At 51.7% G+C, this 14,178-nt stretch overlaps 1 protein-coding gene across 2 annotated transcripts in view; it reads left to right on the top strand.

Annotated features, from left to right (window-relative positions):
* The window catches only part of LOC140398330 (myosin light chain 4-like), a 243,091-nt gene that overhangs the window by 18,653 nt on the left and 210,260 nt on the right, over positions 1 to 14,178 (top strand). For both annotated transcript variants that reach the window (XM_072486903.1, XM_072486902.1), the window contains exon 2: positions 13,807 to 13,834. In XM_072486903.1, the coding sequence (XP_072343004.1) occupies positions 13,807 to 13,834 (28 nt within the window). The remainder of the gene's footprint in view (positions 1 to 13,806; positions 13,835 to 14,178) is intronic.

The following is a 14,178-nucleotide window of genomic DNA, read 5'->3' as shown; positions in this document are numbered from 1 at the left end:
CAGGGAGGCAAAGGCAAGGGCGTCCGCCCTCCTCCCCAGGAATAGATCTGGCTGGTCTGAAACCCCGAAGACCGCCACTTTCGGGCATGGCTCCATCCTCACCCCCACCACCTTGGACATTGCCTCGAAGAAGGCTGTCCAGTACTCCACAAGTCTGGGGCAAGACCAGAACATGTGGGCGTGGTTGGCCGGGCCTCCTTGACACCGTTCACATCTATCCTCCACCTCCGGGAAGAACCTACTCATACGTGTACTTGTTAAGTGGACTCTGTGTACCACTTTTGTTGCGTCAGGCTGAGCCTTACGCACGTGGAAGTGGAGTTGACCTTATGCAGTGCTTCGCTCCAGAGTCCCCACTCTATTTCAATCCCCAGGTCCTCCTCCCATTTCTTTCTTATTGCGTTCGGTACAGTGTCGGCCATTTCTACCAGTCGGTCATAAATGTCGCTACAGTTCCCTTTATCTAGGATGCTTGCGTTCAGTAACTCTTCCAGTAATGTCTGTTGTGGCGGTTGTGGGTATGTCCTTGTCTCCTTTCGTAGGAAGTTTTTGAGTTGCAGGTACCTTAGCTCGTCCCCCTGGCTAGCTGGAATTTCTCTGTCAGTTCGTCCAGTGTTGCCATCCTGCCGTCCGTGTATAGGTCCTGTCCCCACTTTTTAAAGGTGCCGTCAGTCAGCGCTGGTTGTTGCAGATGGGAGCTTTGTCCGACATTTTGGTCAGGCCAAAATAATTTACCTCTTTCTACTTTCAAATTGCTGCCGTAGTTGGTTCCAGGACTGGAGGGTGGCTATCACCACTGGGCTGCTGGAGTGTTTTTTGGGTGGGGATGGGAGTGTCACCGTGGCGAGGGCCCGGAGGGAGGTCCCCATGCAAGAGGCCTCTTCCATGCTAACCCACTCGGCTTCTGGCTCCTTGATCCATCCCCTTATTCGCTCGGCCATCGCCGCCCAGTGGTACAATTGTAGGTTTGGGAGGGCAAGCCCCCCCCCCTGGATTTTGTTTTTTGTAGGACCTTCTTTGGGATCCAAGCATCCCCCCCCCCCATACGAACTCCATGATTAGTTTGTCTAGTGCTTTGAAAAAGGCCTTGGGTATTGTCATGATATTCAAACACACACATCATGATGGACACACTAACAGGCAAATCAGAGTACACAACACCACAACCAATCACAGACAAGAACACCAACCACATAAAAAGCACGAGCACGACACCTGGTGGTCAGTAGGTCTGGGGAGAAGGGAACAAGAAAGAGCTGTTAAAACACCACAAGCAGGGAACCCCCCACGTGCAGAGTGCAAAGACCAAACTGTAAATAGTGAGTTTAAATAAAGAAGCGTTGTACCATATGCAACTGTGTTGGCTCATCTGAGTGTCAGAACACCCAACACCACATGGTACAGGAGTGGATCGATACCTGCCTACTAACCTGCCATTCTGGACATGGACCACACCGGCAAACCGCAGCCGATGCAAGTCACGGGGAACCTAGGTACCAACTGGAAGCTCTACAGGCAGCGATTTGACCTGTACATCCGTGCCACCGAAAAACAGAATGTCTCGGATGACTCGAAGATTGCAATGCTCCTCTTCTACGCAGGTCCGCACGCAACCGATGTCTTTAACTCACTGGTGTTCGAAGAAGGCGAAAACCAAGCCAAATATGACACGGTCATCCTCAAACTGGACCAGCACTTTAAAGTTGAAGTAAATGAAAGTTTTGAAAGATACATCTTTCAGCAACGCCTGCAAGGTAAGGAGGAGCTTTTTCAACCCTTTTTGACGCACCTCCGGATTCTAGCGCAGTCCTGCGGTTACGGCACCACTACAGAGTCCATGATCAGGGACCAGATTGTTTTTGGCGTTGCCTCTAGTGGCCTACGCCAGCAGCTTCTTAAAATGAAAAGCCTCACCTTAGCGTCTGCTGTGGAAGCCTGTGTCCTCCATGAAAATGCTACCTGCCGTTTTGCCCGATTTCAGGCGTCCGAGTTGGCACGGAGGGGGTCCCCAGCCGTCGAATCGGCAAGCCAGGCCGCCCACGACGTCGAACGCATCCAGGCCGTCGATTACTTCCCGACCCACGGCCCGGACGACAGCGGCCGCTTCCCGCGCTTTTCGCGGTCTCCCGCGCAGGTGCGCGCCAAAAATAACGGCCACAACGAGGGACGCACTGCGCAGGCGCGCCCACCGCAAGATCGCACTGCGCATGCGCAGTGGCGCAACGAACGCCGTGACGTCATGACGTGCGGCAATTGTGGAGGTCTACACTTAAAAGGGCAATGTCCTGCAAAAAACCGACAGTGCCACAGATGTGGCACGATGGGCCACTACGCAGCCCACTGTCGTGCGGCTCAACCCATGGATCCGGCGCATCCTCGACAACCTCGCAGACGAGTCAGGACCGTCCAGCCCACGCATCAAGACTTCCAGTTAAGTGATGCAGATGACCAGGATGCCTTCCGAGTTTCCGTCATTGATGTCAACAAGGTCAATGCCATCAATCCAGCCGATGAGTGGTGTGCCACCCTGATGGTCAACCGATCGCGCGTCGCCTTCCGTCTGGACACCGGCGCATCCGCCAACCTGATTGCTTACTCTGCAGTCCAGGCCATGAAGGTCAAACCACCCATCACACCATCCCGGCTTAAGATGGTTGACTATAACGGGAACGTCATCCCGTCCATAGGATCTTGCCAGCTACAGGTGACTCACAAGAGGTACACGGCCACACTCCCCTTCGAAGTTGTCGGCTCATCAAAGGACTCGTTACTGGGCGCACAGGCGTGTAAGGTCCTTCACCTGGTACAGCGCATTATGTCTCTCTCTCCAGATGAGATATCCGACTTCCCGGATGCTGAGTTCCACGCAAATCTCCATTCCCTCCTTGCTCACAACCAGGAGGTTTTTGAAGGCATGGGGACATTGCCACACACGTACAAGATTCGACTCAGACCGGACGCCATCCCTGTCGTTCACGCACCTCGCAGGGTTCCTGCGCCACTCAAAGACCGCCTCAAGGCACAACTGCAGATTCTTCAGGACCAAGGGGTCCTATCCAAGGTCACGGAGCCCACGCCATGGGTCAGCTCCATGGTCTGTGTAAAGAAGCCCTCTGGCGAGCTCCGTATATGTATAGATCCAAAAGATCTGAATAACAACATCATGCGGGAACACTATCCCATCCCGAAACGAGAAGACCTCACCAGCGAGATGGCGCGAGCCAAAATATTCACTAAATTGGATGCGTCCAAAGGATTCTGGCAGATCCAACTGGACCCGGCCAGCCGAAGACTATGCACATTCAACACCCCTTTTGGCAGATTCTGCTACAACCGGATGCCATTCGGCATCATTTCGGCATCTGAAGTATTCCACCGCATTATGGAGCAGATGATGGAAGGCATCGAAGGGGTACGTGTATATGTGGACGATATCATCATTTGGTCCACCACTCCGCAGGAACACATGCATCGTCTACGACGTGTCTTTACCCGCATACGACAAAATGGCCTGCGTCTCAACCGTGCGAAGTGTGCCTTCGGCCAGACGGAGCTGAAATTCCTCGGGGACCACATCTCAAGGTCAGGGGTCCGTCCCGATGCAGACAAGGTTAGCGCCATCACAGCCATGCCACGACCGGCTGACAAGAAGGCTGTCTTAAGATTCCTGGGCATGGTCAACTTCCTTGGGAAGTTCATTCCCAACCTGGCTTCTCATACAACAAATATGTGCCATCTCGTAAAAAAATCGACGGAATTCAACTGGCACCAGTCGCATCAGCGGGAATGGGAGGAGCTCAAGCACAAACTGGTCACGGCACCAGTGCTGGCCTTCTTTGACACGACTCGCCCTACAAAGATCTCAACAGACGCCAGCCAATCTGGTATTGGAGCGGTACTCCTGCAAAAAGACAGCACGTCATCATGGGCCCCGGTTGCGTATGCCTCACGAGCCATGACCCCTACCGAACAGCGCTACGCGCAAATCGAAAAAGAATGCCTGGGCTTGTTAACTGGACTAGACAAGTTCCACGACTATGTGTATGGCCTGCCACGATTTACGGTCGAAACTGACCACCGCCCCCTGGTCAACATCATTAACAAAGACCTGAACGACATGACTCCTCGCCTCCAGCGCATCTTACTTAAACTCAGTAGGTACGATTTTGAACTGATCTACACTCCGGGGAAGGAACTCATCGTGGCGGACACTCTTTCCCGAGCAGTGAGCACACCACCAGATGCAGAGGGGTTCGTGCGTCAAATTGAGGCACACGTGACTCTGACAGCAGCAAATCTGCCAGCTGATGATCCTAGTCTGGCCCACATACGCGCAGAGACGGCGACTGACCCCCTTCTGCAGCGAGTGATGCGCCACATGACGGAAGGGTGGCTAAAAGGCAGTGCCCCCAGTTTTATAATGTGCGAGATGATCTCACCAATATAGACGGGGTCCTTATGAAATCGCACAGGATCGTTATTCCGCACAGCGTGCGCCAGATGATTCTTCATCAACTACACGAAGGCCACTTGGGCGTCGAAAAATGCAGACGAAGGGCCCGGGAGGCGGTATATTGGCCGGGTATTAATGAAGACATAGCCAACATGGTGCTCAACTGCACAACCTGTCAGAGGTTTCAGCCGGCGCAACCTCCGGAAACACTTCTACCACACGAGATGGTGACGTCCCCCTGGGCGAAGGTGGGTGTTGACCTATTTCACACGCTCGGCAGAGATTACATTGTTATTATAGACTACTTCTCAAACTACCCGGAAGTCATGCCTCTCCATGATCTGACGTCGTCCGCAGTCATTGGGGCCTGCAAGGAAACGTTTGCTCGCCATGGCATTCCAAGGACTGTCATGTCAGACAATGGACCTTGTTTTGCCAGCCGTGAATGGTCGTCCTTTGCCGCAGCATATGGTTTCACTCATGTGACATCCAGCCCTCTGCATCCACAATCGAACGGGAAGGCTGAAAAGGGTGTCCACATCGCCAAGCGGCTCCTGTGCAAGGCGGCTGCTGCCGGATCGGACTTTAACCTTGCCTTGCTGGCCTATCGATCGGCCCCGTTATCCACGGGCCTCTCGCCAGCGCAGCTACTAATGGGTCGCTCCCTCAGGACGACGGTACCTTCCGTCCTGGCACCGACAACAGACCATGAGGCGGTTCTTCGGAACATGCAACTGCAGCGTGATCGCCAGAAAGGTCGGTACGACACACGAGCGACGGACCTGCCCCCCCTGTCCTCCGGAGACAAAGTACGCGTCCATCAACCGTATGGTGGCTGGTCAGCACCGGCCGAAGTCCTCCGACAAGTGGCTCCCCGCTCGTTCCTGGTTCGCATGCCGGATGGTTCCGTGCGTCGCCGCAATCGGCGCGCCCTTCGCCGACTTCCATGCTCACAGCCACACAGCACGCACACGCCAGATCCTCAACAGGCTTCCGAGGATGACTTTGTGGAGCTGCCGCACATCACGCCCTTTCCATCGCCACCCATGGCCATGCCTGCACAGCAGCCGGTGGTTCTTGATCCACCCTTGAGGCGGTCAACCCGAATTCGTCGCAAGCCCATTAGACTGGACTTATAATACAGTTCATATGTTTAACAAGTTGCACAATTTTACATGATAACCTGTTGTTGTTTATCGTTCCAGATGTCGTCTGACTGGACAACTGTTCAAGTTTTTTCTTCTTCTTCTCTCGTTCGCATTTATGTTATGTTATGGTACAACTTGATTCATGTGACGCACCCGACATCGCCCCATGTACATAGTTCCGTCATATGCACATGCTGCACACGGCACACACACACACTCTTAGATGCACTCACGTCATGATCATATTTATTACCACGTAGGCACATATCTTTGTAAAAAGGGGGGATGTCATGATATTCAAACACACACATCATGATGGACACACTAACAGGCAAATCAGAGTACACAACACCACAACCAATCACAGACAAGAACACCAACCACATAAAAAGCACGAGCACGACACCTGGTGGTCAGTAGGTCTGGGGAGAAGGGAACAAGAAAGAGCTGTTAAAACACCACAAGCAGGGAACCCCCCACGTGCAGAGTGCAAAGACCAAACTGTAAATAGTGAGTTTAAATAAAGAAGCGTTGTACCATATGCAACTGTGTTGGCTCATCTGAGTGTCAGAACACCCAACACCACAGGTATGTCGATCGGAATGGATCTAAGTCGGAAGAGGTACCTGGGCAGTACGTTCATTTTGATCGTCTGGACTCTCCCCGCGAGGGAGAGTGGGAGTGTGTTCCATCTTTGCAGGTCCTTTTTTACTTCCTCTATCAGACTGGTGAGGTTCCATTTGTGGATCCCTTTCCAGTCTTGGGCTATTTGGATCCCCAGGTAGCGGAATTTGTGCCGGGCTTGTTTAAACAGCAGTCCTGTTAGGGCTGCCCCCCCCCCCTCCTTGTGGGTGTACCGGGAAGATCTCGCTTTTGCTCATGTTGAGTTTGTAGCCTGAGAAGGCGCCAAACTCTTTCAGGAGCGCGATGATTCCGTCCATGCTGCTTTGTGGGTCCGAAATGTAGAGGAGCAGGTCATCTGCATAGAGTGAGACTCTGTGCTCTCTGCAGCCCCTTCGGATCCCCCTCCAGCTTTTTGCTGCTCTGAGCACAATTGCTAATGGCTCGATCGCTAGAGTGAACAGCAGCGGGGACAGTGGGCATCCTTGTCTGGTGCCCCTGTGCAGCTGGAAGTATCGGGAGTTCGTGTTGGTCCGTACGCTCGCCATGTGAGCGTTGTATAGGAGTTTTACCCAGGAGGTGAATCCTGTTCCAAGCCCGAACCGCTCCAGCTCTAAGAGGTATTTCCATTTGACTCTGTCGAAGGCCTTTTCTGCGTCTAGGGAGACGATCACTTCTGGTACTCTCTCCCCGGAGGGAGTCATTATCACGTTCAGCAGGCGCCTGATGTTCGAGGTAAGCTGTCTACCTTTGACAAAGCCCGTCAGGTCCTCTGCGGCCACCTCTGGTATGCAGTCTTCTAGCCTTTTGGCTCGGATTTTGGCCAGTATCTGCGTTCAGCAGTGAGATGGGTCTGTATGACCCACATTCCGTTGGGTCTTTGTCTTTCTTAGGTATCAGCGAGATTGAGGCCTGTGCTAGCCTGGGTGGTAGTGTGCCCCTAGCTAGCGAGTCTGTGAACATCTCCCGCAGGTGCGGGGCCAGTGCTGTCGCAAATATTTTGTAGAAGTCCGCCGGGAACCCGTCCTGCATGACTGGTATGTCCAGTCCATCAAGGAACCGTTTCATCCCGGACTCCCCCATTGGGGGCTCTGAGGTGTACAGCCCTTGGTAGAAGGCCTTGAAGGTTTTGTGGATCTTTTCTGGTTCTGTTTGTAATGTGCCTCTGGTATCCCTGATTTGTGCAATTTCTCTGGTGGCTGCCTGCTTTCTCAGCTGGTGTGCCAGCAGGCGGCTGGCTTTGTCTCCGTGTTCGTATAGGGTCCCACGTGTTTGGCGGAGTTGAAGGGTGGTGAGCAGATCAAAGTTCCTTTGTAGCTCTTTCCTCTCCGCCAGGAGCTCTACGGTCGGAGCTTCGGAGTATTTACGGTCTACCTCCAGTATGGAGTCGACCAGCTGCTGCCTAGCCGCCCTTTCCTCCCGATCTCTTCGCGCTTTGAAAGCAATGATTTCCCCTCTTAGTATGGCCTTTAGCGCTTCCCAGAACGTGGAGGGTGAGACCTCCCCGTTCTGGTTGTTCTTCATGTATTCTGCTATGGCCCGCGATATCTTTTTGTTGAAGGCCTTGTCAGCTAGTAGGGCAACGTCCAACCTCCATGTGGGGCGTTGGGCACGGCCCGTCTCCAGCCTCACGTCCATGTAGCGTGGAGCATGGTCTGATATCACAATGGCGGAGTATTCCACTTTGTCTATCCCCGGAAGCACCGTTTTCCCCACCACAAAGAAGTCCATTCTGGTGTATACGTTGTGTACTGGGGAGAAGAAGAAAACTCCTTCTCCCCTGGGTGGGTGAACCTCCAGGGGTCCACTAATCCCATCTGTTCCAGAAAGTGACCGAGTTCCCTTGCCATGCTTGAGGTTTTCCCCGTTTGGGGCTTGATCTGTCAGTCGTTGGATCCTGGACACAGTTGAAGTCCCCCCCATGATTAGTCGATGCGTCGCTATGTCAGGGATTTCTGCCATGGTCTTTTTGATGAAGCTCATGTCGTACCAGTTGGACGCGTACACGTTAACTAGTACTACCGGTGCCCCTCCAGGGCCCCGCTGACCATAACGTACCGTCCCGCTGGGTCCATAACCGTCTTCGTCGCCCTAAACATCGTCATCTTGCTGATCACTATTGCCACCTCCCTGGCCCTCACACCATTGCAGGAATGGTAGGTCTGTCCCACCCAGCCCTTTCTTACCCACAGTCGGTCCTGCTCTCTCAGGTGTGTCTCTTGGAGGAAGACTATGTCGGCCCTCATATTTCTTAGGTGGGTGAGGACTCTGGATCTCTTCACTGGGCCGTTGAGCCCGCTTAGGTTCCAGGTGACTATCCTGGTGGGGGGGCTTCTGTCCCCCCGCTCCTGTGGGATTAACCATATTTACCTGGTGGACGTGCCCCTGCCCTCCGGGGTTCCCCTTTGTTAGGGGGCCGTCCAGGATGGCCGCTGTCACTGCTCTCTCCATGCAGTCGGGCCCCTGTGCTCCGGGGATTCCCTCTGTCCAGGAGTCCCCTGGCATGGCCGCCCGCTGTGCGTCCACCACGCGGTTAGCCCCCTGCACTCTGGGGTCTCCCTTCGCCCAGAGGCCACACTGGGTGGATGCTTGCAGCGATTCCTTGTTCCGAGCCCTTGGTTGTGGCACCTTGTAGCCCTATTGCTGTTCCTTTTATAGCCTTGTTTGTCCCTCCTTCCCTGTGCTCCACCCCCCCCTGTTCCCTCCCTTCCTGTGCCCCCCCCTCCCGGTCCCTCCCTTTCCCCCCCTTTATCCCCACTCTCCCGTATACCCCTCCTTTGTCCCTCTTACCCTGTTCCTATCCCCATTTGCTCTCCCGCCTCTGTTGAGTGGTGCCCCCCCCCGCCCCTGCTCGGCGCCTTCCCCCTGGGGGCACGCTGCAGCCCTGCTTTGTTGCATGTCCCCGGCGCTAGCTTTCCTGCTAGTGCAGTGTCCCCCCTCTCGGGAGTTACTGTCTCGCTTCTCCCTTGCCCGGCCTCTGTGGTTTTCTGCCCGCTCTTCCCCCATCCTACCCTGCACTCCTCTCGCATGCTCTCCCTTCTCCACTACTCTCGTTCCCTCGTGCTGGGGCCTGGTCTCCCACCTGAAGCAGTCCCCTAGGTAGTGGTTTGCTCTTTCCTCAGGGTGCGCTCGCCGTGGTGGGGGTGGGGGCGGAGGGGCCTGGCGTTGCCTCCCCCCCTCCCCCCCCTGTCGGCCTGGTGTTACCCCTTGCCAGGGGCCCCTTATTTCTACCCTAGCTGTTGGTTTTCCAGCCCATGTTCCTCGACAAACTTGTTTGATTCGGCGGGGGCTGTGAAGAAGTATTCTCTTTCTTGGTATGTGACCCAGAGTTTCGCTGGGTGCAGAATACCAAAACGTACGTCACTCTTGTGAAGGGCTGCTTTCGCTCTATTGAATTCAGCCCATCTCTTGGCTAGGTCTGCCCCAATGTCCTCGTAAACTCTAATGAAGTGTCCTTCCCATTTTCAGGTTCTGGCCCAGCGCAGGCTGGTTTCCCTGTCTTGGTACCAGTGCAGTTTAGCTATAACTGCCCTCGGGTGACCGGGCGCAGCGACCGGTGTGCTCTGTCCATTTCTGGTGGGTTGGGGAAAGTTTTCACATTTTGCCTTCTCGAGCGGTTTTCCTGATCGTCCACTCTGCCCTTCAGGCTCCCCTGCGTTGTGCCCAGTCTCGCCACCTCCTTCTCCAGGGCCGTGATCCGGTCGCTCATGTCAGTCGCGGCTTTTTACAGCTCCTTAATGGTCGCCTCTTGGGCTTCCAGTTTGTCCTCTGCTCTGTCCAGGGAGAGCTGCACCTCCGCCAGGGCCTTGGCCATTGCTGCCTGCACTGTGGCTTCTATGTCTGCCCTGGCCTCTGCCTTGTTTTCCTGCTGAAGTTCCCTCAGCGCCTCGACAAAGGCTGCCTTCCAGTTCCAGTTCCCCCCTGGCCCAGGGGGAAAATGCTCCTGTCTGTCCAGTTCGTTTTGTTGCGGCGAACCGTCCGTTCCGCCGCTTCGTGCACCGATTAGCTCATCTGAATGGGCTCGCCCATTGCCCTGTCTGCTTTTGGTGCCCTTTTTAGATATGTAGTGTTGACAAAATATAAGTTTGAATCAAATAAAAAGTTTGAATCAAAACTAATTTATTTTACACTACTAAACTAAATGAGGTTCGCACACTCTACTGAGTTACAGATGATAAACTAATGATACTGAACCTTTAATACAATATCCAATATTATATTGTTGCTCTCTTTGGTGTTGTCTCTTAATTTGGCTCGATTTAATTACGTTTGCTCAAGAGTCGCCAGGTATCTTTCGACACCGCCACAAGGTTCAGAACCGAATACTGATCAAAGACTCGATACACCAGTTAGTAAGTTCAAAAGCAATGCTCATTTATTTACACACAGTCAAATCTACTCATGCATAAACTCTACAAACTAAACTACCACTATTACTAAAGCCTATACTTAGCTTCGGGTGCCCACTCAGTCAGAGGAACAATGGCCGTTGCTCGGTTCTGAGGCTGCGGGGTTGAGCTGTTTACAGGATAGCAACTAGGCGCGCCTTCTCGTAGCGTGCATTGACCTGGAACTTACTTGGTCTGGTGTAGCTGCTCGGCAGATCTCTCCTCGCCGAGAGCCAAGGCCAAGAGAGAGATTCTCTCTTGGGAATACTTTTTATACCCGAAAGGGCTTCGCGCGCTTTTGGGCGGGCATGAACTTGGCCTCAATTAATTGGGCCTTTCCCAATCATTCGTATCGATCTTCCTCCAATAGAGGGGTGGGTTCCCTGGTTGCTGGGCGTGTCCTAGGTGGCCGCTGGTTTGCTTTGTTTGTGTCTCCTCTGGCGCCGGGGTGTCTGCCTTAACATTGTTTATCTAAATTTTTCCTTTTTGTCCCATTAGTATGTAGATGGCTCATTAGTATGTAGATGGCTTGGTAGTTTCTGTCCCGTCTGAGAGCCAAGGCTCTAATCAACAGACAGACCTTGCACCTGCTTGCTTTTCAGTATTGTCCAATTTTCCCTGCATTCTTTGCATGTGTCCATTTTGTAATCGGGACGTGGCCATCCCAGAGGGCTACACTATCTAACTATTAAACTACACTATGACTTGACCTTGAGCTATATTTCTCTATTCAACTTTCACTCTGCTCTCTCCATGTTCTCTTCAGCTTCTCCCAGAATTCCTATAGATGCTGCCTTAGATACAATGAATTAGTGACACCCTCTGGTGTTTGTTTTACACATAGATTCAGATATTAACCCTTTACTATACTGACATTATACATATCATTACAGTGGGGACCAGGGAGCTGAAGAATTAAGACCTGTGTGTTGTGTTCTGCGCCTGTTACCTAACTGCCTTTGTCTTTCATCAATAAACCCCTTTGTTGATTAATGGAAGCCTCCAGTGTATCACAGAATTATGGAATAATACAATGCAGAAGAAGCCCTCCGGCCCATCGAGTTTACACTGACGCATGAAAGACATCTGACCTGCCGACAGAATCCCATTTGCCAGCACTCGGCCCATAGCCTTGACTGTTATGACATGCCAAGTGCTCATCCATGTACTTTAAAAATTCTATATATTTTTAGACTATTGAATTATTTTTGTCCAAATCAGGGACAATTTAACATGGTCAATCCGTCTACCCTCCATATCTTTTGTGTTGTTGGGGTGAGACCCACGCAGATGCGGGAAGAATGTGCAAACCTTACACGGACAATAACCTGGACCGGTATCAAACTCATGTCCTCAGCGCCGTGAGGCAGCAGTGCTAACCACTGAACCACCATGCCGCCTCTATCCAGGTACTTTTTAAAGGATGTGAGGCAATTCTCCTCTCCACCCTCCCAGGCAGTGCATTCCAGACCATCACCACCCTCCATCCTCAAATCCCCCCCTGCAGATACGATAGTGACGCTTAAAAGGCATCCTGACAAATACATGAATAGGAAGGGAATAGAGGGAAACAGACCCTGTGTGGGGAACAGGCAGAGATGGCAAGGCTGGTGGAAGAGATTCTGAGAGTGGACAGGACGTATGCGGAGGCTCCGGAGGCGGGGCTGCTGAAGGAGAGGCTGAGTATTAAAAAATAATCTAATTCATAAAAACACATTTACTACATTTACATGCCGTCAATTAAGTAAAGCCTTATGACAATAATCATTCTATTCAAGTGCACAATCTCTTATAACAACAAGATTTGGAATTCACAGTCCCACATCGAAGAGTCTGTAACCATTTCTAGCTCTTGTTATGGACAAGGGGAGGGGTTAACTTGAACAAAACTGATTTCTTCTCTAATAAGCTATCTGTAAACAGAAAGGTGTTTGGACTCAAAGTAGGATGAATCCAAAGAGTTTATTTATGTACACTCAAAACGCAATGTCACCTCCACACTCAGGCGGTAAACAGTGGGATAAAGAAAATGAATTTTTACCGTTCAGAGGCCACAGGGGAAAGAAATGTGGTTTTCCAATCGTTTCAGATTCCAGAATCAAAGTTCAATGCAATATTTCTTCACGGATGTCAGTGGGCTGAGCACGAAGCTGGATAATTCACTTTGCCGGTGGAGGTGACTTCACGCGATGAGATAGGAATGCAGAGATAAGTCAGTATTGTAGTACAGAATTTCAAACAGAAGCCGTGTAGATGGGTCCAGGTGTTCTACTTGGGCAGAGCTTGTTTTCTGTGATGCTGCCAGTTAGATGGGGCAGTGGGCAGCACAGTAGCATAATGGCTAGCACTATGGCTTCACAGCACCAGGGACATGGGTTCGATTCCTGGCTTGGGCCACTGTCTGTGCGGAGTCTGCACGTTCTCCCCGTATCTGCGTAGGTTTCTTCCGGGTGCTCCGGTTTCCTCCCACAAGTCCCGAAAGACGTGCTATTAGGTCATTTGGACATTCGGAATTCTCCCTCTGTGTACCCAAACAGGCGCCGGAGTGTGGGGACGAGGGGCTTTTCACAGTAACTTCATTGCAGTGTCAATGTAAGCCTACTTGTGACAAAAAAGATTATTATTATTAGATGGTAACAGCAGACTGAACCTTTTAGTTCAGCAAAGCAATATTACAGGCTCCACAAGCCAGAAGCCCATGTCACATGACTCCCAACTCTCCACACTGTGTTTGACAAAGGATATGTATCCCTCATCTGGGACCCCGAGATTGTTACATGTCTCAACCATTAAGAATTGAAAGGGAGGTCATGGGGCCTTTTGTCTTAGCAGTTGAGCGGACCTCTGTTGACCAGCCTGGATTATGAAATTTGTCGAGCTTTGTATAACTCTCTCTAGGTTTGGCATGTGCAACCCACATGGGGTCATTAGTAGCTCTTCAGGGATAACAAGGCTCTAGTTTCCCTGATACTGCTAGGTAGCTTATTTTGTTTGGGGGTGGGGGTCACACACATAGTTTCAGTCATTTTAAGGATCTTTGTCCAGCTTTTCAAATTTTAGGAATAGTCGTGAGGATATCTCTCCATATTTCATAGAAACATGCAATATTAGGTCATAGCCCTTCAATGTGAGTCAGCCTTGAATTAACAGGCTGGAACATCTCCTCATAAACTCTTCCTCTTTGTTTCTGTTTCAGATTGAATTCAGCGCGGACCAGATTGAAGGTGAGTTGACATTGTTTCAAAGCAAACACCTCCGACTCTTTGATTCTTTGCTGATTGTGACCACAATATTCATAAAGCTGCTTATTCAGCCAAGAGAATGAGGGAGGGGACTAGAGTCCAGGCCAAAAGCTTGTCCATTGCTCATTCACAAGCTGCAGTCTGAGAACTTCTGCCCAGCATCACCAGGCAGCAAAATATTATTCAGTAAAATTAAAGCGGAAATATTTATTGCTGCCAAACTTCAAACTGTGCTGTGCTTGAATGGATTAACAAGGCTCATCTATCAATCAGACTTTAGGTCTCATTATCAGCAAGCTGTTGGGTATGGGTGATACGGGGAACGG

Source organism: Scyliorhinus torazame, chromosome 21 (assembly GCF_047496885.1).
Source record: "Scyliorhinus torazame isolate Kashiwa2021f chromosome 21, sScyTor2.1, whole genome shotgun sequence".
NCBI classification, from domain to species: domain Eukaryota; kingdom Metazoa; phylum Chordata; class Chondrichthyes; order Carcharhiniformes; family Scyliorhinidae; genus Scyliorhinus; species Scyliorhinus torazame.
The sequence above is the reverse complement of the archived record's forward strand: the minus strand, read 5'-3'. Positions and strand labels throughout refer to the sequence as shown.